We start from the raw sequence: 17,057 nt of genomic DNA, 5'->3' as shown, positions 1-17,057 counted from the left end.
CCTACAAGGTACTCTCCCAACTTTTATGTCGTCGACTATCACCATTTGCAAAGGAGTTCGTGGGGCAATCTCAAGCGGGATTCATGGGTGCCCGTGCCACCACGGACCAGATTTTCGCGCTTCGGCAAGTGTTGCAGAAATGTCGGGAATACAACGTGCCCACGCATCATTTATTCATCGACTTCAAATCGGCGTACGACACGATCGATCGAGATCAGCTATGGCAGATTATGCACTACTACGGATTTCCGGATAAACTAACGCGATTGGTCAAGGCGACGATGGATCGAGTAATATGTGTTGTTCAAGTATCAGGGGCAGTCTCGAGGCTCTTTGGATCTCGAAGAGGGTTACGGCAAGGTGATGGGTTTTCATGTTTGTTGTTCAACATCGCTTTGAAGGGTGTGAAGGGGAGGGTCCTTTACGGCCATGAGACATGGACTATGCTCGTGGAGGACCAACGCGCCCTTAGTGTTTTCGAACGGAAGGTGTTGCGCACCATCTACGGCGGAGTGCAGATGGAAGACGGAACGTGGAGGAGGCGAATGAACCATGAATCGCCTGCGATGGGCTGGGCATGTCATGAGGATGTCGGATGACTGCCCGGTTAAAAAAGTTCTCAATAACGATCCGACTGGAACGAGACGGCGGGGCGCGCAGCGAGCAAGATGGATCGATCAAGTGGAAGGCGACCTGCGGACCCTACGTAGACTACGTGGCTGGCGAATTGCGGCCATGGACCGAGTGGAATGGAGACGACTTCTTCGTACAGCAGAGGAAACCACGGCCTGGAGCTGATTAAGTAAGTAAGTATCACAAGTGTGTCGTGAAAGCGTTTAAGCGGAATTCCAATGCTTTGGTCAGGGATGTGGCCAAAGAGTTGAATATGTCCAAGTCTTTCGTTCAGAGAGCCAAGGACTGGGAGAGACTGCATGCGCACAAAGTGCAGAAGGCTGGAAATCGTGACGAACGGCGAAATACGATGGGAAGTCACGGGCCCGGAAACTGTACACTCAGATGCTGACGAAGCCTCATTACGTCAAGGCAGGCTTCCGGCAGCTTCCAGAGGTACTGTTCTTCGCCGCCCAGCACAAGTTTGATGTTCCGGAGAAAATAAGAAAGCAGAAACTTTCAAAGTATGCCAAGAAACACATGATTTGGCAAATGATCTACTCATGTGGCAAACGGAGTGCGCCGTTCGTGACTACCGAGATAGTAAACGGGCAGATCTATCTCAAGGAGTGTTTACAGACGACGCTGCTTCCTATGCTGAAGCAACACGAGGGCCCTACGATCTTCTGGTCGGATCTAGCTTTGTGCCACTATTCAAAGCATATCCTGGAGTGGTACGTAGCCAACGGGCTTAACTCTCGTACCCAAGAACATGAACCCCCGCCCCAAGTAACGGAACTACCGAACCATACCGCATACCGAAAAATACTGGGCTATTATGAAGCAGGCACTACGGAAACATCCCAAGGAGGCAAAATCTGAGGAAGACATGAAGAAAAAATGGGTTTCCGTAAAAAAAGAAGCTGCAGCCAGATGTTGTACAGAACCTTATGAGTGGAGTTAAGCATAAGTTGAATGAAACAAATATGCCAAAAGCTTACTAATGTATTAAATTTTATTGTCTGAAAGTTTGAAAATGTTCGGTCAACTAGGTAATTTTCTACAGCATGTTTTCCGCGATACAATTTGATGTGGGACATCCTTTATACATAAATTTATGCTCCCTCAGTTACTCATAGCTGTTCATCAACTGCGAATAAATTGCAACCGTAAAAAAAATATTTTTGGTAACCCATTTGCCGACCTAACGTTACGCAGTAAAAACATTGTAAAACCAATGCAAAATGAATCTAAGATTAGCAAAGTTGACAAGTCCTGTCCTAGATATCAAATAGATATCAAAACAACGACGATTTTTCGAGTCACTTTGTAATTAGATAAATAATGCAACAGATAAGCCCATTAAGCTTCGATAGTGGTCACTCACCTCTTCCTCTTCTGATGCCTCCTCGGTCGTGGTGGAGGTGGTGGCAGTGGTGCTCGATGCAGACGCTGGTGCCGGCGTTGTGCTGGTGGTTGAGGTGCTCGTGGTGGCTGGTCCGCGACCAAAAATCAACGAGGTCGCTTTTAAGCCATCCACCCGTACCATCAGAGCTATTATCACTGCAAATAAAAAACAAGATGAACGTAGATACAAAGGTGAGCGAAAAACGTGACGTTAGTATATTTATCGCTGTCAGCAGACATTCAGCAAAGACCAAATTGAGCGCACTTCTAATATATGAATTGTTTTTTTTTATTTTGTGATGACAGTGTAGTATAATGTTACGGTACAGTTGCTGGTGTTGTTTTATCAACTATTTAAATATTTTCAAGCTAAGGGGTTTTGGTGATAATTAGTCATAGGTCAGATTTATATTTTAAAATAATTGAAATATTTTACATTCAACCCCATTGTAAAACTTCATTGTCTGTATAATTAGTCCTACAATTGAGCTATGAAACTACATCAGAATAATTAGTGCATCACAACATTTTCATTCCCAAACAATAATGACTGGTGCACGTTAAAGTTTTGGAGTAACGGCAGGTTCAACCAACCAGTCATGCCCGGTTGCAAAACGATGCAATGGCGGCCGGTGCTATTAGTGGCGTGCACTCAGCTCGATGGCGGTGGTCGATATGAAGCGGTACGCCGCGCCGGTCGTGTGCTGATAAAACCATCAGTACCCCGGGTAATGCTCTGTTTCGCGGCCAATATACGGACTGGGCCAATTGTAGTGGGTCAATCGGTGTCGGCTTTTTTTTCGTGTCGGATGGAAAATGACGGCTCGCACAATAATTGGATTGTTTTTGTGATTATACTGTTTTCCATTTTTGGCTGTAATTTCGATCAATTGCATTTTAATTAGTTTCGATTGTCTGTTGAAACGGCGCAATCCTTTAAGGGCATCAACTGAACTCATTGTGTTGTAAATATCTAATTGAATTACATAGAGGTTAGTAAATCAATGTGGTTTTAAATTAGAATGTTGTGCACTGGCATGACGAACGAGTTATTCAAAATTTGAAACGACAATTCACAGAAAAATAGTCGAAAGATGTAATCAGGCAAATTTTTGTAACGCTCGGAATCGGATACATCGTTGTCAAATTAACATTTTCATCAATTGATACAAAACAGCAGTGTAATTCATTTACTGGTGAAAGTAGTCATTTGCGAAAGATATTACTTTATATAACATGTTATTTCAATGTTTATTCCAAATAGAGCAATAGTAAAAGTTTAGCATGAATAAATTCGGACATGACAATCTTTAAAGAATAAAAATCCGCGCTTACATTTTTACTGTGAAATTCGTTGGGTATTATAGTTTTATGCCTATTGTAAAACCATTTTTCAGTCTTACTTTTTACTATAGCCCATTGCTCGAAGTTTTTCCAGATTACTGCCCATAATGCATCATTTTTTTGCAATGTCTATTTATAAGTAGATAAACAACAAAAAATTGAACAATTTTCCAAATTGCATTTCACGTGACTGCTGCTCCTCACTTTCATCCTACTTCTTCAGTTTATAGTTAGTCTCAAAATCGACCACTATTCCTTAATTGGCCGTAATAGCTCGGGCTTTTCAGTCCGCAGCTCCAGATTATTTGAAATTAAAGACAAGAAGAAAACATTAAATTCCACTATTATTATTTTTTCGCGACAGATATGATTTCGCCTGCGACTTACAGGTTTTATCAGTATCTGTTTTCGCGTGTTTCAGTGTTTTCAGTGTGTGTTTCTGTGTCGCGAATAAATATTAATAGTGGAATTTAATTTGGAAAAAGTTTTCCTTTTTTCTTTAATTTCAAGTTGCGTATTCTACTAAGACGTTCCAAAAAATTCAGTGCAGATTATTAGTCAAACGAGAATCTTTTGCGGGAGCTCAGGCCTCTACATATACAGTATTATACAGTCTTCTAGAAATTCGATCGAACAAGGTATACAATTCTTGTTTAGGAAAATGTAAATGTACACTCAAAATAATTAACACATCCTTTCGACATGAAAAATCACGTCAACTTCTCCTCATCAAGTTGTGATTTTGAGTTGATCATTAATGGTAAATATAATCTCGATATTATCTATTTTTCACGTTAATATCGAAATTGTTTTAGATTGCCAAGGCGGTAGGATGTCATGGGGCCACAGTTTATGGCATCAAAAAGTCTCTAAAGGATAAGTCTGACTTTAATGCTCACAGAACACTGTGAGAAAGTCACGGATATCTGCAACAAATTTTTAAAGAGCTCTCTGTTGCATGGAAATCAACATACATACCAAAACGGTCAATCTTCGGAAACCGCACTGCACTGTGTAGTGACGTTAATTGAAAAGCCACTCAAATATCTCGAGTCGAAACTTTGTGCTTTGGTTGATATCGAAGGAGCTTTCGATGACACGTCCTTCGTTTCAAATATTACTGCATCATTGGGAGAAACACCGGTAACGATTTCGGTAATCAAAGTGTCCGCAAGGAGTATTCTCGACCTTGCTTTCGATATTGGTGGCCAACGCACTTCTTCACAAGATACCGCAGGTTGGTTATGAGACTATTGCTTAGGCCATCGACGTAGAACTTATCGTCAAAGGAAAGTTTGACGCAGTATTATCGAATAATTTGTAAGGAGCTCTAAACACCACCGTGTTATGATGCTTACGAGACGTGCTTAATATAAACCCCACAAAACCAGTCGTTAGCATTCACTAGGTGGAAAAAACGTACTATTACTTCTCCTATACTGATTAGTGTCAGCTTCAGTAATGGAGTAAAACTGCTCGGAACAATTTTGGATGAAAAACGTAATTCTGCTACCCGCGTCGATTATGCTGTTAAGAAAGCATCCCGTTGGAATCAAATACAGGATTGTAGACTAAACATTTAAACAGTTTACCTACCCTAATCCTACAGTAGCTAAAAAACTACTCAACTTAACTCGTAGCGAAGCTTACTCGGGGAGCCTTTGTCTCACAGCCACTTGTACATCGGTTATTGTAACCGAAATACTTATAATGCAAAAATACAACAGGGGTCAGTCCCGGCGTAGTGGTTAGCATTCACGCCTCTCACGCCGAGGACCTGGGTTCAAATCCCACCCCACAGAAGTCACGAATGACCCAAGCTGGTTGAAGTGACTATAATCTAATAAACAAACAACAAAAATACAACGCTTTTTTCTCCTTCGGACGTTCCTCCCCATTTGTCAGCTCCCCCTCTTTTGTCTATCCGGTCACCTGCACACCTGTTTTCTTTACGGAAATCCCTATAAAAAAAAGAAAAACAAAGCCTATTTGCACCTTCCGCTTTTAACAATGGCCACCCCACCCATAGGAAATGAATAGTTTTGTTATTGTACTTTTCTAAACGCAGCTTTTTATTTATTTATTAGAAGGTAGAAGGTGCAACAGTGTTTCTTCCATGGATACAACAAACATGTCATTCCTTTCATCTCACTTCAAGACAAAACTTGTTTGTAAACAATGTTTTTAGTGTCGCCACCAGGAGCAAGTATGCACAAATTATTGGCTGAGCCCACTCTGCAGCATGCCACATAAAGTTTACCAAGGGAAAAACATGGTGTTTTCAGATGAACTCCACGCTGTTTGAATGATTGCCCCTGGGACTCAAACAGAGCCGGCCAACAACAATTACCACTAATGATCGAACACTTTTTATACAGGTCACTTTGATTCGGTTCATAATTACACTTGACAAATCTACAGCTGCGAGCATTGCAATTTAGTGTTTCGTATTTTTTCTGTTGTACGGATAAATTGTTACAGTCATGTGGGCGTTACTCCCCCTTCTCGTCAGCAACCTCTGGTCATCAGCTCCTCTTTTTGTCCTGTCCTTATGGGAGAACCGTCTAAACATTTCGGTCCCCCTGTTATCAACCCCTTCAGTGCTGATTCTCTTATGTCAAAGAACATTTGTGCCAAGTTTGATGAATAAACGGTCAAGCCGTTTCGGGGTTATGGCCACCCCCCCTATTAGGAACCCTCCCCCACCTATTACGGAACCTCCCCCCCTTTTTGTTGATCACCCAGCGCTGATCCTCTTATGTCAAGGAACATGTATGCCAAGTTTGATGAAGAACGGTCAAGCTGTTTCGGAGTTATGGCCTCCCCACCTATTAGGGAACCTCCCCCCCTTTTTGTTGATCCCCCAGTGCTGATTCTCTTATGTCAAGGAACATGTGTGCCAAGTTTGATGAACAACGGTCTAGGCGTATCGGAGTTAAGGGTTCCCCCTGTTATGAACCCCCCCTTTTTTGTCAACCCCCAGTGCTGATTCTCTTATATCAAGGGACATGTGTGCCAAGTTTGGGGGAGATCGGTCAAGGCGTTCTGGAGTTATGGTGGAACATACAAACATACAAACAAACATACAAACATACTCACGCTCACTTTTAGATATGACACATTCTGCCGTGACGTTACAACGTTTTGACTTTTCTTTGCACAGTATTTATGTTTTAGCTGTGAAAATCGTTAAGAAACCCCCAAATATTATTATATATTAGGAAAGAGCATAAAATTTCCTATTAAAAGTGGACAAATTAATAGCATTTGCTTTGCCCAGATTGTTTTGGAAAGCAAATATGTAGCGTGACGTTACAACGCGCCAGAAATACGTCTTTTGGTTCTTTTGTTGAAAAACATGAAAATTCTGCTCTCTTTCAAATTTTATCTAAAGATTCTCTTCGATGATTTGATAAGAGATGAATACTGAACAACTTGCCGTTTTCAGAATTCCGATAGTTAGTGAAGTTAATTTTTAAACAGCTTTTACTTTTCGTGACGTTACAACGCTCTGCTTTGCACGGAGAGGGTCGTAGCTCCGTTGTAACGTCACGAAAAATCTGTTCATTTAATATGCGTTAATTATCGCTGTTGCTGCCCTCTGTACATAAGGGATAATCCAAAAATATGTTGTTAATTTGTCTTTCACTATTTCGCCTACGTAATTGTGGGGTTGTTCACAAATTACGTCGCGCTGTGGGAGGGATGCTAAGAAAGTGAGACATAAGTAATATCATCGAAACCTTAAGACATGGCATTATAGTTGCTTCAGAAAAGTTTCTTCATTTAAAAAGCACTTTCTAGTGGTGAAAAAATATTCGGACATTAGGGTGTCCTCAAGCAGATACAAAAAATATTTTCTCTATTTTAAGTCAGAAATGGTTGCTGTCTACAGAAAATTTGTAGAAAAACTAATTTTAAGAAACTTTGTTGAATGCTTAAAATTGATATTTCTTACATAAAAAAAGTTATAGAACCAAACTCTTAGGGACACCCTTAAAAATTTTTTTTTCGATCTAACTCTTTAATAACCCTTCGTATGGCTTACAAATGTTCTAAGAAATTGGTAATCTAATTAAATTGCACATTTTTGTCGAAAATAGTAGAGCACTATCTTTTTCCCTTTAGAAACTATCACTGGCTTTTTTATTTTTATATGTACTCTTTAAGAGGGTGTATCTCGGGGGAGAGCAGCTATGACCAGCTGATCTCACTTGTTTTTTGTGAGTTAATTTATGCTGTATTCCACCATGTACAACTTAGGGTAGAAGACTGTGGAAAATCTAAAAAAAAATATTATGAAGGCAACCGTAGGTGAACATGTATAAATAAAAGAAACAAGGGGTAGCTCCTTAAGGAAAAAAAAATAGATCTCTACTATCTTCGACGAAAATGTGCAATTTAATTCGATTACCAATTTCTTAGAACATCTAAAAGGCGTACGAAGCGTTATTTTAGAACTAGATGGAAAAAAAATTTTTTTAAGGGTGTCCCTTATAGTTTTGCTCTATAACTTTTTTCATGTAAGAAATATAAATCTTCAGTATTCAACAAAGTTTCTTGAAATTAGTTTTTCTACAAATTTTCTGTAGACAGCAATCATTTCTGAATTAAAATAGAGAAAATATTTTTTGTATCTGCTTGAGGACACCCTAATGTCCGAATGTTTTTTCACCACTAGAAAGTGCTTTTTAAATGAAGAAACTTTTCTGAAGCAACTATAATGCTATGTCTTAAGGTTTCGATGCTATTACTTATGTCTCACTTGTTTTGAATCCGTCCGGCTGCCCGCCGTGACGTTACAACGCGAGCTTCAATCTGTTGTAACTTAGGTTCTACTTAACTTATCATCATTCTTTAGGCATCGTTTTAAAGGTATTTTTGAGTACAAAGAGAATACGGATTATTAGATTGTTCAAATTTGTACTTTTCTGCGAAAGCGAAAAAGTGCACCTTTTTCGTGACGTTACAACGCAAAAAAATGGCCCTATTTCATCCACTTGAAATACAAAATAACTGCAAAATTACATCCAAACTATTTTTGGAATGGATTCAGCATATATTCCTTTGTAAGTTGGTCGAAAACAAATGATATTATGAAATGTTTTAGAGCACTGTAGCAGTATTTTTAAAAATATCACGAAAAATCATTTATTTCTTGTAAATTTCATTTATTTTCGATACACGTTTTATATAACTTCCGAAAATGCTAGAATATCAGTCATGGCAGTTTTGTAAGGTTCAAACATTGCCCAATTATGAAAAAATATTCAATAATGCTAAAAGCTACTTTTATAAAATGTCTGGTTGGTATACCGGCCCGCGGAATGTGTCATATATAGATAGTTAGATAGATAGATAGATATAGATGTAGTACCGAATTGAGGCACAAGATTACAACTATCTAGCTCAACTTCATCAACGGGTATAAGCATTCCGTAAAATGTGTAGAGCAATTGGAGCATGCCCAAAAGATGATCATTTAGATTGTTACAGTGGCCTTTTTACCAAAGCCCTTGTGGCATACAGAAAAAGCCTCGCTGTTTAATTTGCACAGGTCCTCGCGCGTTGTACACTTTAAGGGCATTTTGAGTAGTTTCAACCTAGCTTCAACTAAATTCGACCTATTTACAGGTAGAATCATTTCTACCTGTAGGTAGAATCATTTAAGAGTGTGGAGTTTCTAGGAGTTTGTGCAAGATGTTTTTACGTCGTTCGAGTTCCATTCTACACTGATCCGCAACGTGGTGAAATATTTTGATAAAATTTGCACCAGTTGTTCTTCACAAACATGTACAGTGTGACACATTCGAACAAAAATCATTTTATGCTTGCAACGGCATACACAATCAATACAATCATACTAAGACTATGTTTGTGTGTCATCACGACTTAAGTCTTACTTGGCGTAGTTTCATTTTCGTATTGTGTCTCGTTCGGTGTGCACGCGTACTATTGTTTGAGTTACGGTCGTTGATAATAAATAAATTCCGGAACGGTGCCACATGCGGCACTAGTTTTCGTGACCTCAAATATCTCGGCATTAAAAGAGGATTTGTATCCTATACAGTAAAAAGATTTGCCGAGACGGGATCTGTTGAAAACCGTAAAAAAACCAGAAGAAAACGAAGCGTTAGAGCTGCAGAGGTCAAAAAGGTAGTTCGATAGCGAATTCGTCGAAGCGCAGTTGCGACCCGTCCGCACGTAAAATGGCAGTTGAGCTGAATATCAATGGGGAATCTCTCCGTCGAATTTTAAAAATGAATCTGGATGTAAAAGCATTTAGAAAACGCAAAATCCTTGGATTAACGGAAGCAAGAAAACAAAAACGGCAGGAAAGATGCAAACTGCTGCTCCGTCGGCACGGTGATTCCGAAGTGATCTTTTCTGATGAGAAGTTTTTTGTTCTTCAAACCCCGCATCGTGCTCAAAATGATCGATTGTGGTCGGTTTCGATCATGGACGTTCCAAAGCACAAACGGAATGTACCACGATACCAAAAATAATCAGCGGTCATGGTATGGGGAGGCATTTCAAAGAAAGGGAAACTTCCTATTATATTATATTTATTGCTTTCTATAGGATGGAGCTCCAGCCCACATTGCAAATCTTGTGCAGAGGTAGTGCAAAGCCAATCTGACGGATTTCATATCGAAAAAGTAATGACCTCCAGGTTCTTCTGATTTTAACTCACTGGTATTTGGAAATGGGGTATGCAGAAGCCCAAGGGTTATAAAAATCATAATTTGGATGAATTTAAGATTGTTATCAACAAAATATGGGATGATATTCCGATGGAAGCAGTGCGTGCCGCATGTAACGACTTCAAAAAGCGTTTGAAACATGTTTTCCAGGAATAGAGTAATGATTGTTTGTTGCGTTCTGAATCTATGTGAAAACAACTTCTAAAACAAATTCGAAATAACCCAAGTAACAATTTGGGTTTTATTACACTCTTATGATGGAATTTAAGACCAAAATTTGTCATGAAGACCGCCATAAGAGTACAATAAAACTCACATTGTTGCTTGGGAAAGCCTTTATGTACAAAAATATGACTTTGTTTTTGTTCGAATCACACTGCATATAAAGTCATGCTAAATACTTCCAGCACCTAAGCGGGACGTCCAGATTTTCTTTTAGTCATACTTTAGTTGAAGGTGTGATGTGAGAGAAATAGAACTGTAGAACTAACGTCAACGGAAAGTAACATTATTGATAGTCGAATGTATAGTCAATACATGCACTCTTACGAGTAGGCAACGTGACATCGCGAAACATCAATGTTATAATGTGTCAACGTGATTAAAATTTGATGCCTCCATTACTGACGTTCCGGTGATTTTAGATTGACAGTGGCTGACTAAGAAATTCCACTAGCCACATGCAAACCTGTTTAATGTGTCTGGTTTGTTAACCATTTATGTTTAGGCGCTGCGGTATTATAATGCGACCATCGTTATGAATTTTCGCTAAAAATCGTCGAAGAAGAGCTAATGGGTTAAACATCAACACAAATTAGAATTGGCAGCTTGTTTGAGCAAGGCAAATAAAAGCTGTATTATTGGAAATGCGTTTTGTCAACAGTGGGATCAATAAATTGCAGACTCGTATTTTGATTAGAATGCGAAATGTTCGAGATCCGGGTATACATACTAGAATGCCAGCTCTAGTAGATAGAAAGAGTATGAAGAAAAGTTCTTGGTCATTACTGGACGAAGTAGATGCAAATCTTCATTCGTCTCGTGATTATACCCGTAATCGTAATTCTAATCGCCATCCGCCATCGCGTACACTGTCGCTGCCTCTTACTCATTCAGTGAAAAAGTCAAGGTTAGATCTACGATTTAAATTTAATGGTTTACCCCTGACGCATTTCTAAGAAAATTTGTCATCATATTTTTACATTTATATAATATGTATTGTTCGTCTTTATCTTTTTCCTATTCATACGATTGATTGATGCTAATTGAAATGCCCAATTTTACGATTTACGAACCCCCTCGTTTGGTCAAAATAGTGCGAGTAATAATTTCCTGGTTTTACTTTATTAATGCATGCTTTTTATAAATGGTATAATCAACGTGTAAATTATGTTATGCTTTTTTTGTATAATTCAGAATGATACAAAACCAAGTATCTCATAATAAAAAAATATTTTTGAGCATCCAAGTACAATACTTAATGAGTAAAAGAAAAATTTTCTATTTTATTCTACCAGTAGAAATAAATAAATGAACGAACATTATTTCAAAGCTTCGCAAAGCGTTTTTTTTGCAAGGCAGAAAATCGTATAAAAATGAACACATGGTGTGTTTTCCTAGACATAAGGCCATTGCAAATCATTTTTAAAGATTTTGTCAACCCCCTCCCCCCCTTGGAAATTGGCTTGAAAAATCGGGTGCAAAAATATAATTTGCAGGATATGAGTCAATTTTTTTTATAAAATCAATTGTCTGTGGGATCTACAGTCCGAAAAACTCGAAAAATGATTGTACGAGTTGAGTTAACGCTTCTAGCACGAAACAGAAATGGAAATTCGAACAATGGAATTTTTGTAAAGTGTCCAAAAAAATTTTCCTTTGTTTTTGTCTTTTTTTTGTAAATTTTTGCATAGAAAATAATAACGTACCTATATATTATAAGCAAGAATAGATTCGGTTTTCATGTTTAAATTTTAAATAAAAATGTTCAAAATCCTTTTTTTTGCTCGATTAAAAAATTCAGTTTGTTTTTTTTTCACACCCTCCCCCCCCCCTTCAGTGACCGAACACCGGAAGGACGAAAACTTTATAAAATATTTGTTATGGCCTAATTGGGTACAAATTAATTTTTAGAAATTACCCGTGGTAAAGCACGTGAAAAATAATTTCTGTGGATTCTTCAAAGCTAAATCTAGAGGGGATTAACGCGTCAAGAATCTTGTCACCAACGTATGTGGCAGAGCTACTATGGCTCAAGCGGATATAAACTTTAAAGGCGGTAGAACGACCCATAAATTCCTTTATTCGTTTAGTACACAAAGCGTGTGAATTAAGTTATGTCATAATAATAAACCGGCGTAAAAGGATAGACATGGATTTTTCCATTTGTAGATTCATCTAACCTTCACACCTAGCTGTCGGGCAGTCGTGCATTGGAATCTCATCTGTTTTCATTGTGGACTTGAAGATGCTGCTGAACAGCGTAATATTGATAACGAGAGAAAACACATGATCGAAAAACTTACCCGCAAACACCAGCTGCCATCGTCGAATTTTTTTCATAGCGTCTCCTATAAACCGAAAAAAAAAGAAAATCAGATAAAATGAAACAAATTAGAAAAGTGTGCGTTTCCTGTTTGTTATTAATTCAAACGATTACACAATTTATCACAATCGTGAGCAATAATCGATGTATGATGATGATACACATTGATCTATCGAACGATTTTCGCTTCTTTTATTTGCTTCGCCGTCCGCCACGGGCTTTGTTGTTGTTTTGTTTAATCAGCTGGCATTATCACCATCATTGACACCACGCACGAGTGTCGGCGGATCGGAAGAGAGCGAATGATTCAGTGTTCGTGATTACTTTATTCAAATTTTTGGAAACTGCCGCAACTGCTATGGCGGCAATTATGGATATTATACAGCCGCTGTCAGTTTAGAAGCGTGTGTGTATTTTAATCGGTAAGCATTTTCTTATTTCAAATAAAATCCAGACTGTGGTAGGTTTTAATAAACCTTGTCATCCATTCAGAATTTAATTAATTCATTAATCAATTCATCAACTTCAGGGGACATGATCGTCGAAATTTTGACGTAGGACTACGTCTTTGTTTACTATACTGCACTATACTTTGTTTACTAGCACTTTGTGAAAACGAAAATAGAAGTGTAACGTTTGAATGAAAGATTTCAAATGGTAATAACTACTAAACTACTGAACGAAACTAAACAGTTTATATGTCGTTGGATAGATAAAATTATCAGCAATTTTATGGAGCCGATAAGAGCAATTTTATGAAGGGTGTAAGAGGGGGGGTCTTATAAAAATGAAACACACATTTTAGTTGTCACCCGTTAGTTTCCAGGCAAAAATGACAATTTTGAGCACCAGCCAAACTCAGAAGCATAAAAGAAAAAAAAATACGGACCTAAAATTTACAAGAACAAGAACACAAGCTTTGAATAAAACCGGAGTACTCTAGAATCGTTAATTGTGGAACTGCTGAATTATGAACACAATTTTGCAATGCTGCTGTACAACTCAAGGATGATTTTAGAAAGTTTTCTGACATTTTCTTGCCTCTTTTGTATGTACTTTTATTATCAACTAGCAATAATTACAGATTGTTGACTAATAATCTCATTAGCATATCATCAAAAGCGACTATTAGTTTCTGTCAGTCACTATCCATTCCATCATATTTTTAATGTCTGATTAGGCTTACGATAATAGAGACATCAATTTTGCGCAAAACAGCAACAAAACCAACTGTTCAAAATTTCCAACGTACAGAAATGCATTTAGCTTTCGAATGTCTACAATAAAAAAATATGCAACCAGTAGTGACCATCAAGCGCAACCGCAAGCGACACAACCGAATCGCTGTGGATAGATGCTAATAATCACACACCTATGGATCAATCCAGACACTGGGTGTCCTTCAAAAAGCGCGCTCACTTTTGCTGAAGCGATAGTAGTATATGCTCATATGCCCTGTTGAAAGTCGTTTAGTCACCTTAGCGAAACAGTACCAGCCAATTAAATTGAGTACAACTGTTGAAGTGTGTGATTTGATTTTCAACGCTTCTGGCAGAGTGGCAAATTAGGCAGGCGTCTTTTATTGGTATTTTACTCGCTAATAGTGCAGTGTAATAATAATAATTATAATATTCCGGGAAATAATAAACACTTCTAACGTAAAATTTTGTATGACTTAAATTTTGTTGAGCGATGAGGTTTGCAGTGACAACCTGTATAACCGACCTAGTCATGACCGAGCTAGTGACTTTCATTTTTTTATTGAAATATGTCGCCTCACATCCATTCCATATAACCCAGCGACCTAGTCTTAGTAGACTCCTTTCCCTATTGATTTATGCACACCATCGTCGAGACCTCTGGCTCTGGCGAAGGCGTATGTAATACGTATACTTATTGAATTGAAAGTGCACGGTGAGCCCAGCAAGATCTACAATCACGTAACCTCGTAGGTATTGGGCGTTCAGGCAAAATAACACAGTCACTCTAGTTAGATGATGCCGCATGCATGCTATGCTGGTCACTTAACCCACTGACTTTCTTGGTTTTTTCGATACGACGGCGATGAATTGAACCGGAAGGGAATGAATGTCAGCCCATCGACGAAGACGAAGATCTGTGCGGGGCGAAAGTTTTTCCATTCAAAAAGTCAGGTTCGTCACTTAAGATATCGCAAAAAATTTTTTTTTTGCGTAGCTTGAGAGAGTAGAAAAACACGAGATTGCCTCGCGGCACAGTAATAACAAACCGGCAACAGATGGTTGCACGACTGCACGACATTGCACATGTCGACAAAAAGTTTAAGTACTGTGTGTGTGAGAGAGAGCGATATAAAAAGTTCGAATGAATATTTCAAAGAAGGTATAAGAGTAGTTCAAGTTACCGGCTTAGACCAGCAAGGTAAGAGAACCAGTATGATATATGCACCTGTGTGTTGCTATTAACATTAACCATTCTAAAATCCAAATGGAAGTGTTTTTAACTGTTATGTATTTCGCAAAAACAAAATGATCGACAGCAAAAATTTTCTGTGAGTAAACTACATAGTTTATTTGAATTTTGTATCTGAATTGACACAAATATGTGGAAATGGCATGTAGGACAAAATTTTAGACTATTTCTTACATAGGACTCGTTCAGGTAATTAGTACTGCAAGAAAACCAAAGCTAGAGCTTCTTTTGAGTGTACTTTCATGAAAAAATAGTCATTAGTTTGATCGTATCGTTTTTACTATGTTGCCCACTAGAGGGTTAAATCATTTACGGTAAGCGTGATGTGGTATATTGCAGCGTCTTGTTGAAACCACAGCTCCTCGATCAATTAAGACCACTCAATTGTTATTCAAAAATGTCGGAAATCATATTGGTTGGTTGGTTGGCATTATTTGGGACCTTCTCGACACTACGCTCCACAGCAGTAATACCTTGTTTGATACGCGCCGTGCGACGTTTCTGATGATTTCCTGGAAGAGTATTCTTGGAGTCCATGGTTGCTCGAATTGATAGCACTAATGGATAATTATTTCAGCCGTAAAACGGAGGATGAGTTTCTGAAATCTGAACGGTTGTTTTCGTGAAAGCATAGCATAGCATAGCATAGTTTGACCGCCCGTGAGTTGCCCGCGATTGATCTAGATCAGCTGAGATTGCACAAAGAACCATCAGAATGATGCTTGGGAGTAGCAGATCATTTTCAGTGTGCATTTTCTGGTGATCTAATTCTTTGTGATGATCAAGAGCAAAGCTTGCCACGCCCATGCAGGTCAATTTGGGAGGGAAAGGAATGTTAGTCCGACACTTGCTGCTACTAGAGGCCGAGGAATCCTCTGCATCATCCACAAGTGTCCAACAAGTCCACAAGTTGTTAGTAGAAAAGAATTGATCTGGAACCACCGAGGCAGGTGGTGTGATCACTGTCATTCGAGCTCGCGTACGATTTGAGGACGTTTTTGGTTACGTGGCCATTGCGAAACAGGTAGTGGAGATCCGATATACCGATATAGGAAAAAACTATGAGAAATCAGTTTACCGCACCGGAAGTTATGTGCTACCAACATATTCGATTCGTTCGAAATCGCACGCGGTCAGTTATTAAATACCGATAGACATTTGTTGCTATGCACGATAGCTGTCCTGAGACAAACGGGTTTATTTTGGCAATTAAATCGAAAACATTGACTGCGCGAGATACCTTTTTGCATCCTTCGATCATAGAACTTGCTTAAAAACTCTGACTACTTTATTAGGGAGCTGTATAAAAGCAGTCAAGCTTTTGATAGTTGATAATCATATGATAGAAATAACGCGCGATGTTCCTAGGCATCCGATTTTAGGATTAAAATGCATATTTATAAGATTTCAATAAAAGCTCCGGTTTGTAAACGCACCATTGCTAAATGTGGTCAAATGAATGCAAAATGGCGTTCTAAAACAACCGCTATCGGAAAAATCCAACGAGCGAGACACGAAAGCAAACGATGCTAAATTACCATACGAAAAGATTCTCAGTATGTAAGCACCGGTTGTATGAGACTAACCTGGATATTCGGAAATTTTCGTGTAAAGCCAGTAATTAAGAAAATTAAGGTGAAATTAGCAGTCATCGATTCTGCCAATTCCCAAAGCAGTTTTTTTGTTTGAAACAAAAATTCTGTTCATGAAAATATATTCGCTGTGTTCAGATTGACAAGAAGAGAGCATTATTTACAATTTTTCAAACAGAATCTCGCGTTTGTGCTCAAAAACTGCTTCCGAAATTGGGCTCTCCGACGAAAAGTTAATGACTGCTAATTTCCCGTTAAGATCAAAAATACTTTTTTATAAATGAAATATAATGGTAATGGTACTACATGATGAACCATAGTTTGAACATCTATATCGATATTTATTTATATTTATGCACAAGTGACATTTACGGTGGCTTGAAAACCTCGTAACAAAATTAA

The 17,057-nt window shown here is 38.5% G+C and overlaps 1 protein-coding gene across 1 annotated transcript in view; it reads right to left on the bottom strand.

The window, feature by feature from the left end:
* Positions 1–17,057, bottom strand: part of LOC128733947 (proteoglycan 4-like) — an 82,081-nt gene that overhangs the window by 26,631 nt on the left and 38,393 nt on the right. The window contains exons 2-3 of the mRNA XM_053827852.1: positions 12,593–12,637; positions 2,000–2,175 (exon numbers count right to left, since the gene is read on the bottom strand). Coding sequence (XP_053683827.1) covers positions 2,000–2,175; positions 12,593–12,629 — 213 coding nt within the window. The 5' untranslated portion in view covers positions 12,630–12,637. The remainder of the gene's footprint in view (positions 1–1,999; positions 2,176–12,592; positions 12,638–17,057) is intronic.

The sequence above is a fragment of the Sabethes cyaneus genome, chromosome 2 (genome assembly GCF_943734655.1).
Source record: "Sabethes cyaneus chromosome 2, idSabCyanKW18_F2, whole genome shotgun sequence".
Taxonomy (NCBI): domain Eukaryota; kingdom Metazoa; phylum Arthropoda; class Insecta; order Diptera; family Culicidae; genus Sabethes; species Sabethes cyaneus.
This window is presented reverse-complemented; position numbering and strand designations above follow the sequence as displayed.